Source organism: Strongylocentrotus purpuratus, unplaced genomic scaffold, assembly GCF_000002235.5.
Source record: "Strongylocentrotus purpuratus isolate Spur 01 unplaced genomic scaffold, Spur_5.0 spur5_scaffold_17, whole genome shotgun sequence".
NCBI classification, from domain to species: Eukaryota; Metazoa; Echinodermata; class Echinoidea; order Camarodonta; family Strongylocentrotidae; genus Strongylocentrotus; species Strongylocentrotus purpuratus.
Genome location: NW_022145602.1, coordinates 4,412,562 through 4,427,350, shown reverse-complemented (window position 1 = coordinate 4,427,350; position 14,789 = coordinate 4,412,562). Strand labels below are relative to the sequence as shown.

The 14,789-nt window shown below is 38.0% G+C and overlaps 3 protein-coding genes across 3 annotated transcripts; 2 read left to right on the top strand and 1 right to left on the bottom strand.

The window, feature by feature from the left end:
• The first annotated feature begins 4,767 nt into the window (after nt 1-4,767).
• Nucleotides 4,768-7,314, top strand: LOC115925009. The gene is made up of 3 exons (XM_030988124.1): nt 4,768-5,341; nt 7,200-7,244; nt 7,288-7,314. The coding sequence occupies exons 1-3, from the start codon at nt 4,985-4,987 to the stop codon at nt 7,312-7,314; spliced, it is 429 nt and encodes a 142-aa protein (XP_030843984.1). The 5' UTR covers nt 4,768-4,984.
• Nucleotides 7,254-8,620, top strand: LOC115925160 (putative nuclease HARBI1). The gene is made up of 3 exons (XM_030988486.1): nt 7,254-7,466; nt 7,732-7,868; nt 8,209-8,620. Exons 1-3 carry the CDS (start codon nt 7,350-7,352, stop codon nt 8,483-8,485), a joined length of 531 nt encoding a protein of 176 aa, XP_030844346.1. The 5' UTR covers nt 7,254-7,349; the 3' UTR covers nt 8,486-8,620.
• A 228-nt stretch (nt 8,621-8,848) lies between these two features.
• On the bottom strand, nt 8,849-13,451 carry LOC115925008. Its single transcript, XM_030988123.1, has 6 exons — nt 13,211-13,451; nt 11,710-11,823; nt 11,211-11,364; nt 10,318-10,454; nt 9,410-9,587; nt 8,849-8,868 (listed from the first exon to the last, which is right to left on the bottom strand). Exons 2-6 carry the CDS (start codon nt 11,818-11,820, stop codon nt 8,849-8,851), a joined length of 600 nt encoding a protein of 199 aa, XP_030843983.1. The 5' UTR covers nt 11,821-11,823; nt 13,211-13,451.
• Between the last annotated feature and the right edge of the window lie 1,338 nt (nt 13,452-14,789).

Genomic DNA, 14,789 nt, shown 5'->3' with positions numbered 1-14,789 from the left:
TCCTCCACCAAACAACGGTTCTGCCCCTCCTCCTCCTCCACCAAACAACGGTTCTTCACCTCCTCCTCCTCCTCCACCTATCAACGGTTCTTCCCCTCCTCCTCCTCCACCAAACAACGGTTCTTCACCTCCTCCTCCTCCACCTAACAACGGTTCCTCCCCTCCTCCTCCTCCACCTAACAACGGTTCTGCCCCTCCTCCTCCTCCACCTAACAACGGTTCTGCCCCTCCTCCTCCTCCACCAAACAACGGTTCTGCCCCTCCTCCTCCTCCACCAAACAACGGTTCTGCCCCTCCTCCTCCACCGCCAAGTAACAGCTCTGCCCCTCTGCCGCCTCCCAGTGGACCCCCTCCAACAGGTTAGTAGATTATTCACCTCTTTTATATATTTGGTTATGCAGCAAGGTTATACCCTATGAAAGTAGGAGTGTCGAAGATAATCACACCTTTTTCTGCAAAACCTGAAAAGGGGAACGATTTTGAAGGGGATACAAATTATGTGAATTATATCACCCCTCCACACACGCACACATACACCTCACTTCGTAGTCGAATTGTTTAAATTTGACTGGAGATGCGATAGTCGTGTGTTTGATCCCCGACACGGACTTATATCATTCAGCAAAGGATTTTGGATTCTCTTCACCCAGGTGATGAATTGGTCCCCGCTCGCTGGGATGCGAAAGACATTGTAGCATATGCTCAGCATTGTGACCGATGGTAAAATAATTGTGCCCGGCTTGAGTGCTCCCTGGGCAGTAAAGCATGTGCATACATTGCTTGATTCTCGGAAAGCCTGAATCTATAGTAACCAGAATAATTACATTTTCGTTGCGAGCTTAGAAACATTGTATTAAACGCATAAAATAAATTAGTAAATAAACCTCGAATATTATAATCATTGAAATAATGTTGTTGTCGTTTCTGCAGGAGATTCATGCGAGGGTGCATGTGGTGGCACGAACCCCACTGGAGCCTGCTTCTGTGATGCTGCTTGCATGAGTTATGGTGATTGCTGCCGGGATTACCAGGACGTGTGTCAGGTAAGACTGAAATTATTGATTTTTAGGAATACATTATAGGTGGTACATTGTTGGGTTTAAAGGCCCACTGCACTACTTGTAGCTACTTGCGCCCTCTATATAACAAACAATGCCTAATCGGTGACCATTGGTCCCCCATGATCCTCTTTTTCTTATGTTAACTGAGAGCTGAGTTGATGTGATAACCACCTGTCCAGTGACCTTGCAGGGCGCTCTAATCCCTCCTGTAAACTATGGCAGATAAGCTTTAAGGTTTAATCGTCAAAGTTCTGACAAGTGAAATAATTTAAATTTTTAACAGATAGTGCTATGAAATAAATTATGTGTTTTGATAGACATACAGGATAGTCTCTTCAGAACATTAAATTGCTTTGGAAGAGAGCAAAATCTGAGTAAAAAAATGGAATCCTCAAAGCCTTAATGTGAGCTTTAATAATTATGTCACTTGCTCAAAAGACGTAAATTGCGACAAATCTATTTTTACATACTTCACAAATCTTAAAACTTGGTTATGGGTATGAGTAATGAAGTTTTTAACTGAACACATAATATGTTTTCTCAATAAAAGTATGCACTCACAAATATTGTCGTGGAAATGATTGCTAAACATTTGAAGTTTCTCAAATACACGTATTAAATAATAATTCAATACTTTTATGAGGGTTAAACGAAATGTATCGACTGTTAAAGAAAGTCTGTTTCAATATAGATTGCCTTTATACTGCCGTCTGATGTATTTTGACAATTAGTCATAAACCAATCCATCAAACAATTGAACATATTCCAGTTGCCATGTCAAAAACAGTATCACTAAGTTTAAATGCACAGATTATAAAGATGTAATGTCATGTTAAGAGTCAGATAGACGAAATAGCAACATGCGAAACGTATTTAAATTCTTTCTGAAGCTAGATGAGTCGTTTGAAGAGACTTGCAACTATGCAAACAAAATTAATTTAACTATTATCTTGCCTTTTGTCTTTTTAGAGCGGGCCTTCTCCTCCGAACCCAAACCAAATATAGAGGAATGAGATTCCACGCTGGAATAGAGATCTGCTGCTCATCAAATGACATCGACTTTAGACTTTTACCATTTACGACAACGAATGGCAACCAATCTTAACAATGAGTTTCCTTTATGATGATACAGGGCTTCTATGTAGTTCTTTTTCTTCTATAAAACTGGGTAAAACAAAACGGAATAGATGATAATCAAGTGCACATTTACATCACTCGGTTTTTAGTTCATAATTCTTTGATCTGTTGATAAAGTAAGCGACTACATGTTTTTACTTTGCTTCAGAAATGAAGAACTGTGTACTTACAGGATATTATTTAAACCATTGACCTTCGAATTTCTCAAGTCGACAATTGGTCAATATTCATTATCAATTGTGTATTGTAGTGTATTTGCTTCACACTGCAATGACTAAATCTCATTTGAAAAAATTAGTATTCCCGGTAAAATCTTTGATGATTCGAAAATCATCATTACATATTCATTAAACATTTTTTTCTTATAAGGATATATCACATCTTTCAATAGGTTGAAATTAAATAGAGGTGATTGATATGTATATGATCATGATAATAAATATTTGCAAAAAAACAAAAAAAAAAACTCAAGTGGCTCATTTGTATTTCTTTCTTACATGTCACGTTATTATTTATTACAAGTTTAACATTCTTCATGTTCTTCTCGGGAGGATATGACATTGATTCGTGTGGGTATACGCCTACCTATGCCGATGGGGTCGTGTGCGGGTGCGGGTGTGTTATAACATACACCCGCACACAACCACACACACACGCACACACACACAAACACACACGCACACACACTTTTGTTCTCCAATAGTTTTGTTTATTGATTCCAAACAATAAAAATCAATCTTTGATAGAAATAAACACACACACACACACACACGCACACACACACACGCACGCAAACGCGCATCCACCATGTATGCATGTGAGTATCCAATGATGTACGTAAGGGTTGAACAGAGAGAGAGAGAGAGAGAGAGAGGAGAGAGAGGAGAGAGAGGAGAGAGGGGGGTAGGGAGGGAGACAGACAGAGAGAGAGGTAGGGAGGGAGACACAGAGAGAGGTGTAGGGAGGAGGAAAGAAAGAGAGAGGGAGGGAGACAGAGAGAGAGAGAGAGAGAGAGAGGGAGAGAGAATACATTTACAGAAGCAGGAGAGGGGTGGAGGCAAAGAGAAAAAGCGGAGGACAGCAAGAATTGATGCACGAACATAGATATGAGGGAAAGAGAGAGAGAGAGAGAGAAAACAAAAAGTGTACAGAATATATAGGGAGGGTTGGAGATTGGAGAAATAGAAAGAGGCAGAAAAGGAAGATGGTGTTGTTGTTGTTGTTGTTGTTGGTAGTAGTTTCATGGCGTTCGTTCAGTATTGAATATAAATATGCCATATCTTCATGTATTAAGTACCACAAATTTCGAAATAGATTCCAGCGGCAATCGAGTTTTATTCGAGCCGCATTCGAGAGGCAATCTAAAGATTCCGAGGGTTTTCGAAGTGCATTCGAGTTAGATTCTTTAAGTACCATAAAATATCGAAATAGATTCCGGCGGAAATCGAGATTTATTCGAGCCGCATTCGAGCGGCAAACTAAAGATTCCGACGGCATTCGAAGTGCATATACGAGCCGCATACCAAGACATTTACATGCTAGATTGGAGGTAAAAGCAGCCGTGCTTAAGAGAAGGTTGACTTCTGGGGAGAGGTGAAAGATAATTTGTGAGAGTTATCATTGTTATTATGCAAGTGAGGCAGAACATCAGAGAAATATGTCCCCTTAAAATGGTGGCTCTTCAAATGCCTTCATATTCTAAAGATGACAAGTAACATAATACCACATGTTTGTGTAGCTTTACATTTTATATTTGTATACATCTTTCTGTCTACAGTGCTTGTTTCCTAAGACTGGGCCAATTTTTTTTATCATTTGGATGTCCCCAGAACCTTGCAGTACACACCAAACAACAACAAAAATCCGAACGCGCATTTTTTTTGGTTAAAGTGACTAGGAAACATTGCCTTATATTCTATATTTCATATTTGTATACCTTTTTCCGGCGGCAATCGGGATGCATCGATTTTAATATCCTGGTTGGGACGTTCAAACTGCATTCGAGTCGTATTCGAGCGACGATCTAAAGATTCCGACGGCATTCGAAGTGCATTCGAGCTGGATTCTTTTAGTACCAAAAATATTGAAACAGCTTCCGGCGGGAACCGAGATGCATTCGGGACATTCTTGCATTCTGGTCGGGACGTTCAAACTGCATTCGAGTCGTATTCGAGCGACAATCTAAAGATTCCGACGGCATTCGAAGTGCATTCGACTTGCATTCGGGACATTCCTGCATTCTCGTTGGGACGTTCCAACTGCATTCGAGCCGCATTCGAGCGGCAATCTGAAAATTCCGACGGCATTCGAAGTGCATTTGAGTTGGATTCTTTAAGAAAAATCAGTTATCCGTAAAGAAAAAAAGGAAGAGAGGAGAATACCCTTTATACAAGCCTTTAACAAGTTACTAAAATAGTCATAGAATGTGAGATAAAGTATGAGAGAGAAAGAGAGGGAGAGAGAGAGAGAGAGAGACATTTGGTCACACCTATCCACTGTACATATACATAATGGTGCGCTATTTGACATCATTGAATTCAAAAATGGTTTTATTATAGCACACACATGGCCCCCGTATTATAAAACAGTTACCGTAGCGGTAAGTGCTCATTTGAGCGGTAAGTCTCAAAAGCAGCGGTAACTTTAAGATAAACGGTAAATATCCGTTGCATAAAAACTTACCGCTGGACTTGAGCGGTAAGTCTATAAAGATCAGCGGTAAGTCTATAAAGATCAGCGGTAACATTACCGCTACCCTCTGAGCTTGCGGTAACACTACCGTAACTATGGCTGCGATACTGGCTGTGTTGCAGCGTCGTGGATATGAAAGGGCGAGGAGGAGGGAGCGGATCTTCAGAGATCGCAGCCAGCCGTTGGAGTTGGGGGATTGTGACATTTTCCGGAAGTACCGGTTTACTAGGGATGGTTGTATGCATGTTATCAATTTGATTCGGCCCCTGTTGCAGCACGACACCCAACGGAATCAGGCACTTCCCCCAGAGCTGCAAGTTTTCATAGCTTTGAATTTTTATGCAACGGGGGCAGTGCTTGATTCCACGGCCACGATTCATGGCATCACCCGCTCAACAGCATCCAGGGTAATTCACCGTGTGTCAGTGACCCTCGGCACACTGAAACATGAGGTAAGTCAATACATTTTTCTTTAATAAAGCAAAGAGAAGACGAAAATACAGTCTGTCTAAAATTTGTATTTTGAATTTTCAATCAGCAAATTAATAAGACTAAGAGGATGAAAAATAACTCTATTTTTGTCATGCATGACATGCATATACTAAAAATACTATGCATTTTATAATGAACACATGGAAGACCTATTTCAGATAAATTTATATGTTTAATTAATCTTAGACGACCAAGCAATGACATGACATAGGTCTATGCAGCGGTCTGACAATTTAGTGGTTGCCATGGGACAGAGCCCGCGACTGTGGCGGCCGGGCGGGAGGCTGGGGCAGCGCTGGCGCGGTCGGTTAGTTGGCCGAGCCTAGCTGCCTGTCTACTACTGTCACTGCAGTCTCTGTGTAGTAGTCTGTAGACCTATAGTATCATTTTATTAGTGGTCATATAATCAAATAATAGCTACGTCTAATAAAGAATTCATAATAATAAAGACATCTTTATCCAAACTTCCTTCCCCAAGTTAGCGAGAGTGCAAGTGCTAGATGCTAGCGCTAGCGCTAGTATAATTACTATTTTGCACGTAGTCCTAGGTATATTGATTTGTGTAGAGTCGCCCATAAATTGGCGTGATATGATGCGAGCTTGATTGTATGAATCGTGTACCTATGACCCTTCATATAGGTATATAGACCCCTCTATGTCAAAACAAATTTCTTACTGAATGATGATTGCATGATGAATGACTGTCATGACGAAAACAGCACCCTTTCTAATGCACAAAACGAGGAGTCTCTCATCACATTCACATGACCAGAGGCAGAGGCAAATGTTGCATGCACACATAATACGTACTCTAAATTGAAACAGCTGAGCCCAGAGTATGGAAAGCTATATGCCAATATGCCAATTATGCTATATGCTATATGCTATATGCCAATCGATAGATATTTTAACGTCTTCAATTTCCAATTTCATCATTTCCTCTTTTTGCACAGATATCAAATAGACTTAATGATAAATTTATATGCGCATACACAGCAGTAAAAAATACAACATAATTAAACTACCGTCACAAAAAAAAAAACTCACAACAAAATGGTTTTAAAAAAATAAAGTAAAACAATACTGCTATATATAATAAAGAAAATGATAATAATAATGATTGATGAAAAGCCAAAAAAACAAAAAAAACACAACTGTCATGATTATATTAAGAGGAAGAACGTAGATTCAAACAAGATTCTCCCCGGAGAAGCATAAACTAATAAGTAAATAATAAATAACAGGAGAAAAGAGAGAGAGAGAGAGAGAGCTATATAGAGGCCCGGGAAGAGAGAGACGAGGGGTATAGAAAGAAAAGAGATCAGTTTTTAAGAATAGATAGTTATAGGAATAGTTAGTTGCATCACCATTAATAGCATAACTATGAATATGTTCATGAATTCGAGTACAGCCAAAGAAAACTTGCACTCTCTCTCATAATTTTTTTTTTAATCACTTCACAAACTTCTTCAGATATTTCACATACTTTTCTCAACACTTGATTGAAAGAAAGAAAGTTCATGTCCAATTCTCTGAATATTAAATGTATTCGTAGGAGATAAATATTTATTCATATAATTTACAATGTGATAAAGATTACATTTCTTGATATAACATCGTTTCTGTCTATAATAATAAATACTGGTGAATTTCAGCATAGCTGTATAAATATAATGACGATGAATAAAATATACGTCAAATTACATTTCAAAAGTTTGCACATGAATTAGACTTGTATTGTATACATAACATATGAAGATCTGCAACATGGAATTATTGATTTTTGTTTTCTTTCTGCATCTCCAATTCACACTTCAGATAATCAAGTTTCCAACGACAATGGAAGAAGTCAACAGAGCCCAAGTAGATTTCTTCAACATATCAGGCTTTCCCCAGGTCATAGGAGTGGTCGACGGAACACACATTAGACTAAATGGAGCTCCCTTGGGCCCTGGTGAGCACGTCTATATGAACAGAAAAGGATATTACTCCATCAACACCCAAATAATTTGTGATACCAATTACAAGATCATAAACATTTTGGCACGCTGGCCAGGCAGCACTCACGACAGCAGGATATTTCAGGTAAATCCATAATATTTTGATTCTAAAATTTCCTATGTAACCCACTTTTGTTTTTAATGCCTCCATGAAAACATATATTGACATTGAAATTGATGTCAAATGTTTGTTACAAATGCTACAAAATAATTGTGAAGCTAAGATCTTACAATTTTTAATAATTTTTCAAAATGTGTATATGCAAGAGAATGCAATAAATATCAAAGGTCAAGGGGCACCTATTCTACCATATTATGTTCATTCTTATAATGATTCTTCCTTTATACAGAACAGCAGAGTTGGACAGACTTTTGAAGATCTACAACAGCATGGTCTACTTCTTGGAGATTCGGGTTACGCTTTAAGACCATACCTGATGACACCAGTGCTAAATCCAAGGACTCCTGCAGAACAGGCTTACAATAGGTATGTACTACAAGAAACATTTCAATGCATATTTGTATCTACAATTAAAAAAGAAAGTGAATGAATGTATGCCATTTTAGACATCAAAGCAATACCATGATGTCAATTTGCCAATCACATCTCTTAATTAGCAGGATGAGTGTTCATGAATACCATTTGGCCCAGAAGAGCTACAGGTAAAAAAGAAAATTACTCATATATGTGACTTACTTCCTTTTGACAATGTATAGGTTAGATGTATAGCACTGTAGTTAGATGTACATGTATTTTCATAGTCTAATAGACTTCCCAATAATTCTTTGTTTTTAATTTGTTATACTTCAATTCCTTTACTCTGCAGAGCACATGCTACAACGAGAGTGAGAATCGAACAAGTCAACGGCCAACTAAAGCACAAATTCAGGTGCTTACTGAATGGTATGCAAATGGCACCCAGAAGAGCGTGCAAGATCATCACTGCATGCGCCGTATTGCACAATGTGGCTAAAGATTTGAAGCAGCCTGATGAAGTAGACTTTGGTATTGAACAACATGAACACGAACCAGACAGGGACGACCACATTGTAGACAACGGCTTAGCCATCAGAAACACTATTATTGCCAATTATTTCCACTAGATTTTTATGATGAAGACTTCTATATACTGTAACCAAGAATCTTTTTCAACATTCACTGTCACTGACCTTATTGTTTATCTATATTTTATATCATTCAAACATACTTATTTTTAGGGTGGACTTCCCCTGCTTTAAAACACCATCATCTATAAGTTGACACATAAATTCTTTTTATTACTGCACTATTTAGTTGTGACAATATTGTTGAAGTATACTCGTACTATATAACTCAAGTGGTAGTAATCTTCTGTTTGCATTGAGAATCTTAATCAATTCAGTACTGCATTCATCCGGGGGGGGGGGGGGGGGATTAATTGCTAAGGTAGCACCAAGCCAAAATTCAAATTTCACGGAATCGCCGGGCTAGGGCATGTTCTGCTGACCTGCCAATAGTCATATTATTTTATAAATTTGTATATGAATGTGACATCATATTCAAGGCCCTCTTTCAATGAAGTGTGTAAGATATCCTTAAGATTGGCCTCATAACATTGTTATCTTTAGATGCAGTTAATTTACAGTATAATATATGGGAAGAGTTTATCTCCTGAATTTGTAATTTGTTCTATTCAGAAGCAGGCCACATATTTAATCCAAACCTGACTGGGGGGGGGGGGGGGGGGGGGGGAGTCCCGTGGAACGCTCATGCATAGTCAATTTATTTTTAATAACGACATATTCATATTAGATTTCTGGGAAACCTAATTTCCTTAGTTCCAAAATGCACAATGATATAATCTTTTTGAATACTGAAAGGTAAAGTTATCATGAATAAGAACAAAATTAACATGGAATTTGCAAAACAAACAAAGTAACAATTTTAAACCTCTTTTTGATTAAAGACAAATAATTCGAAAACGTGAAGCGCACGCTTCATGACTAATAACTTTTCCTCCTCTATCTCCAAAAGTCTCTCTTCATAACAGCTGATTGGCTTTTTGGTGTCTTTGGCCATGCTATCCCCTACTAGAACAGGCTGGTCTATTGGTGGTCCGGCACTGCTGGCTGCACTAGTACTGGTCTGTGGGTCCCGGGCCGGCACAGATATGCCACCCACCATGGTGTTAACCATCATGGCCACAGCCATGGCATTTTCTGCTGTCTGTATGCATATAACAATAAAGATTGCCTTGATTGAGTTTTAAAGAACTATAGAACCATACTGTCTAAATGTTGTTATTATTATTTTATTTATTAAAATTCTGTGATAAAAAGAGAACAATGTCAGTAAGGGTTTTATCTAATCATCAATATGTTTGAAAAAAAGGTTTAAAACACCCCCCTAAAAAAAATATTTAAAAAATGTAAGAAAAAAAAATTGTTGTACCGTACACCATCAGTGAGGATTTTGTTTTTGTTAAACAAAAAAATTACCATATACCCGTATTGAAAATGCCTCACATAAAAATACATGCCACATTTGAATCTCATGTTCAATGGGATAAATTTTTCAAATAGAGTTAGGGGGGTAGGGTGGTCAACATAACATTGACACTTTGAAGGTCGTCAACTAAATTAAGTAATATAGTGGTAAGCATTTCAATACCATCTACAATTCAAGATAAACCCTGATTAGGCCTGGGTATTTTTGAAGTTCTCAGAGTTAGGGAAAGGGCTCCCCCGCCCCCTTCCCTGAGATTTCGGCCAGCGATGCAGACATATCGTGCAAAGTGTTGAGGAGGGGGGTGGGGGTACTTGTTTCCCCCCCCCCCCCCCCTTGGCTCAGTTAGGGTTAAACCAAAGATGTACATATTCACAAGTCATGTATATTTTTATGTTTGTTTGTACTCTCATACCCAGAGAGGGGGTCAATCAAATTCTACAAATTTTACCTGTGACATTTGGCTCGAAGGGAGAGCTAGGTATCCAGCCTCCTCTTCTGGCCCCAGAATGCCCTCCACACTCTCCTCCACCATTGCCTCCAGTACTGCCTCGTGCTTCTCATTATATTCCACTGGTGGTCCACCTCCTAATGATCCAAAGTCAAAGAAATAAATGTTAACTTCTTACCATAAATTTTACGAAATGTTAATAGAGAGATCTTGGATTAGGTCGTGATGGTTAATAATCTACACCAAATAAGTGTAAGTTGTGATTTGCGGTTTAGTGGTGGTTATTTTACCCGACTGCTAAAAAAGCACGAGTGCTTATTAGTAACCGACGACTTTAGGTCCTATCTAAGGGACCTTGGTAATGAGGAATAATGCCTTAATACCAAAGGACACTAGTGCATCGACGACATGGTTTCGAACCTAGGTCGTCGGATTATGAGACCACCAATCTACCAACCAAGTCTCCTGATAATAATAAACCCCTTTACTAATTCAATACTCTTCTTGACAGGCTACTCTAGAGTATTCTTTATTGAAATAGGATATACCATGCAAAACATGCTATCTTTTTAAAGAGAAATAAAAATAGAAAAAGCCTAGCATTCAAACACTAGGCTGTTGTCCTAAGTCATGAATGTTGATATGATATATTAAAGATAATTTTTTAATGCATGTACAATTTATGATGACCTATGGTGGTACAGTAGATACTAATAGCAGATGGAATCCCACCATTTTAAAAACTTGTTTTTTTATTGCACAAATGCTTTCTTACTTTTTAACTTTTCCAAAGCACAGGTAACTATTGGTGATAAATTACATGTGGTAGGAGTATACAAGAAAGGTACCTTTTACAGTTTTATCTGTTACACAATAAAGACAGCTTAATTTACCTGTCTTGTTCTTTGCGTCCCGGTACTTTCGGGCCTTTGCCGCCATTTCGTTCCAGGTAAGACGCAAGTCCTTTACTATTCTACCTGGTTGGAGTCCCTGGGCCTCTAGGGATACGAGCCCTAGGGCCCATGCATCCTCTTTTCGTTTTTTGATCTACAAAAATTCAAGAACAAAAAGTACAATGTAAATTGGAACCTACTCAAGTTCTCTTTAATTATATGCAATAGATGATTAACATATTAATTCACCCTTACTTATTTTGAAAGAATACTCTCATATGGTAGCATCCAACTGTCTCCAAAGACAGTGGACTGCATTCTGTCTTGGGCATCAGAAAAAATGAAAACCAAAACATCATTTTCGGTATACTTATTAGAAGAAAAGTTGAAAGAAGGAAAAATTAAAATAAGTTAGATAAAGAGACTCTTTATTCAAATTCGAAATCATAGTTATGTCCTGGAAATTTTAATGAATAGATCTGCATTGGATTTTACAAACCTTTTCCACACAGTTCCCCGCTTTGCCGAACAAAGCTTGGCGGTTCTTTTTTACGTAGTCTGCCAGGCAGCGGACATCCCGACCTGTCAAATTCGGCCTGCGTTTCACCATTTCCTAGAATGAAGAAACAAAATTAAAAAACTAATGAGAAGCCAGAAAGATTGTTTAAAATGAGTTCTGTTAAATCAAATTTGACGGTATCAAACCCTTTTAAACACAAGATTGTTGTTCGGTTTTGTTACTCGATCAGTATAGGGCCTCGATCTATAGACTCATGCAGTACATCTCAATATTTCTACTAGTATAGGTCCAAAACCTGCCAATTAAATTACCACTATTTAACTTTTAAATATAGACTAGACTCTACATGTAGTTAATGCATTTTACAATATATTATTATTATTATTATTATTATTATTATTATCAATAACTATTATTATTATTTATCAATTGAAAAATAAATTAAAGTTTAAGGAGTTTGCTTAGACTAGACCACTCAATACTCACAATAGACAATTACTAGGGCCTATAATACTAATAATAGTAAAAGATTTACTTTTTCAACCAATGTAGATCTATGTATGAGTAAAAGCTAGTCTATGCTATAGTTTACTACTTAATCATGTTAATATTATTGGGTTCTGTAAATCTACACTCGGTTTATAGACCTTACTCAGTCCGACTCTTGAGTCTGAGAAATAAAAACTCCCCCCCCCCCCCGCAAACTTACATTAGGGAGGGGCTTTTCCAACTCCCTGCTTACATGTAGTCGATCTAGATTATAGTTTATACAGCTCAGTATATCGTTATATTTCATGCCCCTGTTAATCGCCGGCCCAATCGCCGGCCCAATTATCCCTCAGCTCTCACACTGGGCATGCACACACTGTGACACTAGACATATAGTCTAGGGTCTATACTATTTTAAATAGTATCTGATTATAGATCTACTACTAGTCTGAAGCTGAATAAAGTTGAAATTCTAATTGAGAGTCTATATAATTATAGACTAGAAATTTGAATGAAGTTGAAATTCTAATCGACTTGTCTTAACTCTTATCGAGAGACTTAATTTTATCTAGATCTAGATATTCTAGACCTAATTGAGAGTCTAGTAGACCCTATTTTACATTTTTAGAATGATATTATGAGGTAATTGCAATTTGTTTACCCTTAAACAACTTTAAATCATCGGGTATTGTAGATAAACGAATGTTCAAAACACCACCCAATCTAGTCATGCTAGTAGTCGAATGTCAGATTATGCTACCCAGCTCCTCCGGGGAGCTCAGTACTCTAGTCCCCGCTGGCTTCTGAAAGCACGTACGGCTGCGGAGACTGACGTAAACATTACAATTAAACCCCAGTACGATGGCAAATACTGTCTGAGTAAAGGCTGCAAATTTATTGCCAGTACTAATACATTTATCAATATGTATAGCAGAATGAATATGCTCTTTCGATTAACACATAAAAATGATTGAAGTCAAGAAATACGTACGATGGACGATAATTGTAGATTAGCAGCAGCCGTCTTCGGTGTTTATCTCAGTGGCTATATCTAGCAGACGACGGGTATTGCGCATGCGCTAAAATTTCTGGCTCGTCCAAGAAGACCATTCGCGGGTTTTTCTTATATTAGTTAATATCGGTTTTATGCAACGGATATTAAGCTCCGATGGTAGTTACCATTGATGGTAACTACCATAATAGTAACTCGGGGAGTTACTATTATGGTAAGTCAAAAGCTTTATAATACGGGGCCATGGTTTATACAAATACAATTCTACATGCAGCCATGGCTGGAATATTCATGTTTACCCGTTAGGCGCACCAGATAACACTTTTAAACATATACATGTAAAAAACTAGCAATATAAAAACAAGGACTTAGATTCTGTAACCAAAAACCATCATCACATTGCAAAAGTTATCAAAAATACAACAATTAAAAATATACACCTGTTATCTTTGCTTTATCTTTATTGCTGCGATGGCATTCCTGAGTGATTACATCAGCAATCGGCAGAAGGGGATTTTTCTTTTTCCAATAAATAAATCAAATAGATGATAATAGGGCCTCTCGATACGCGAGATAAGGTTTCATTGAACTCTGTTCCCTGTTTTTTCGACAATTTGTAAACCTTGGCGAGCAAATAGATGTGATATCCGGGTCGATTATGCACTTATCAATAGCGGAATGCATTGTCAAATACGAAAAGCAAACTATAGCGATCTTGCAGGGGCGTATACTCCACACGACAAGGACATAAGAACATTACGTTCTTAGAGAGGGAGAAAGATAGGGAGGAGGTACCAACAGGGCTTTCAACATTCTTTGAGCATTACATAATCGATAAGTTTGAACCCGTGTCAGGTGGGAGGGAGAACAATACGACAACAGACTTTTAAATGAACTTCTGAATTAGGTCACAACAACTTTGTTCTATCAAAATGTGATAACACTGTTATCATGTTCATGAGATTTAAAAAATCCAGTAAGAAGATAACAGTACATCAACACGTACCACGGATTTAGCCCCCACCATTTTCCCTCTCCTTCTTCCTCCTCCTCCCTCCCTCTCTCCTCTCTCTCTCTCTCTCTCTCTCTCTCTTAAACACACTCTGTCTGTATCTCTCCCTGTGTGTCACTCTGTCTGTTTCTCTCTCTCTCCTTTTAGGTTTTATTTCACATTTATTTAGCTCTCATGTTGAATAACAAGAACATTTACTATTGTATAGTATTTGTTACTAAGATTTTTCAAGTTAATTTATGTAGAATATGAAACGAGTGGTAAGCAGAGAGAGAGAGAGAGAGAGAGAGAGAGAGAGAGAGATACGAGAGAAGAGAGAGAAAGAGAGACGGGGAGAGAGAAAGCGATAACATTATTTCCTTATCATAACAGGTTAAATCTAGGGTCTTGTGTCTAGAATTCCACCCAAACCGGATCTTTGCTTAAAGGCAGAATTATCGCATTTTGATGGCTCAAACCTATTTGATACTTGTTTGATACCTAAAATGGTATCTTATTACTCTGTTAACTTGATTTTAAAAAAATTGCACCCTCCCATACCCATTG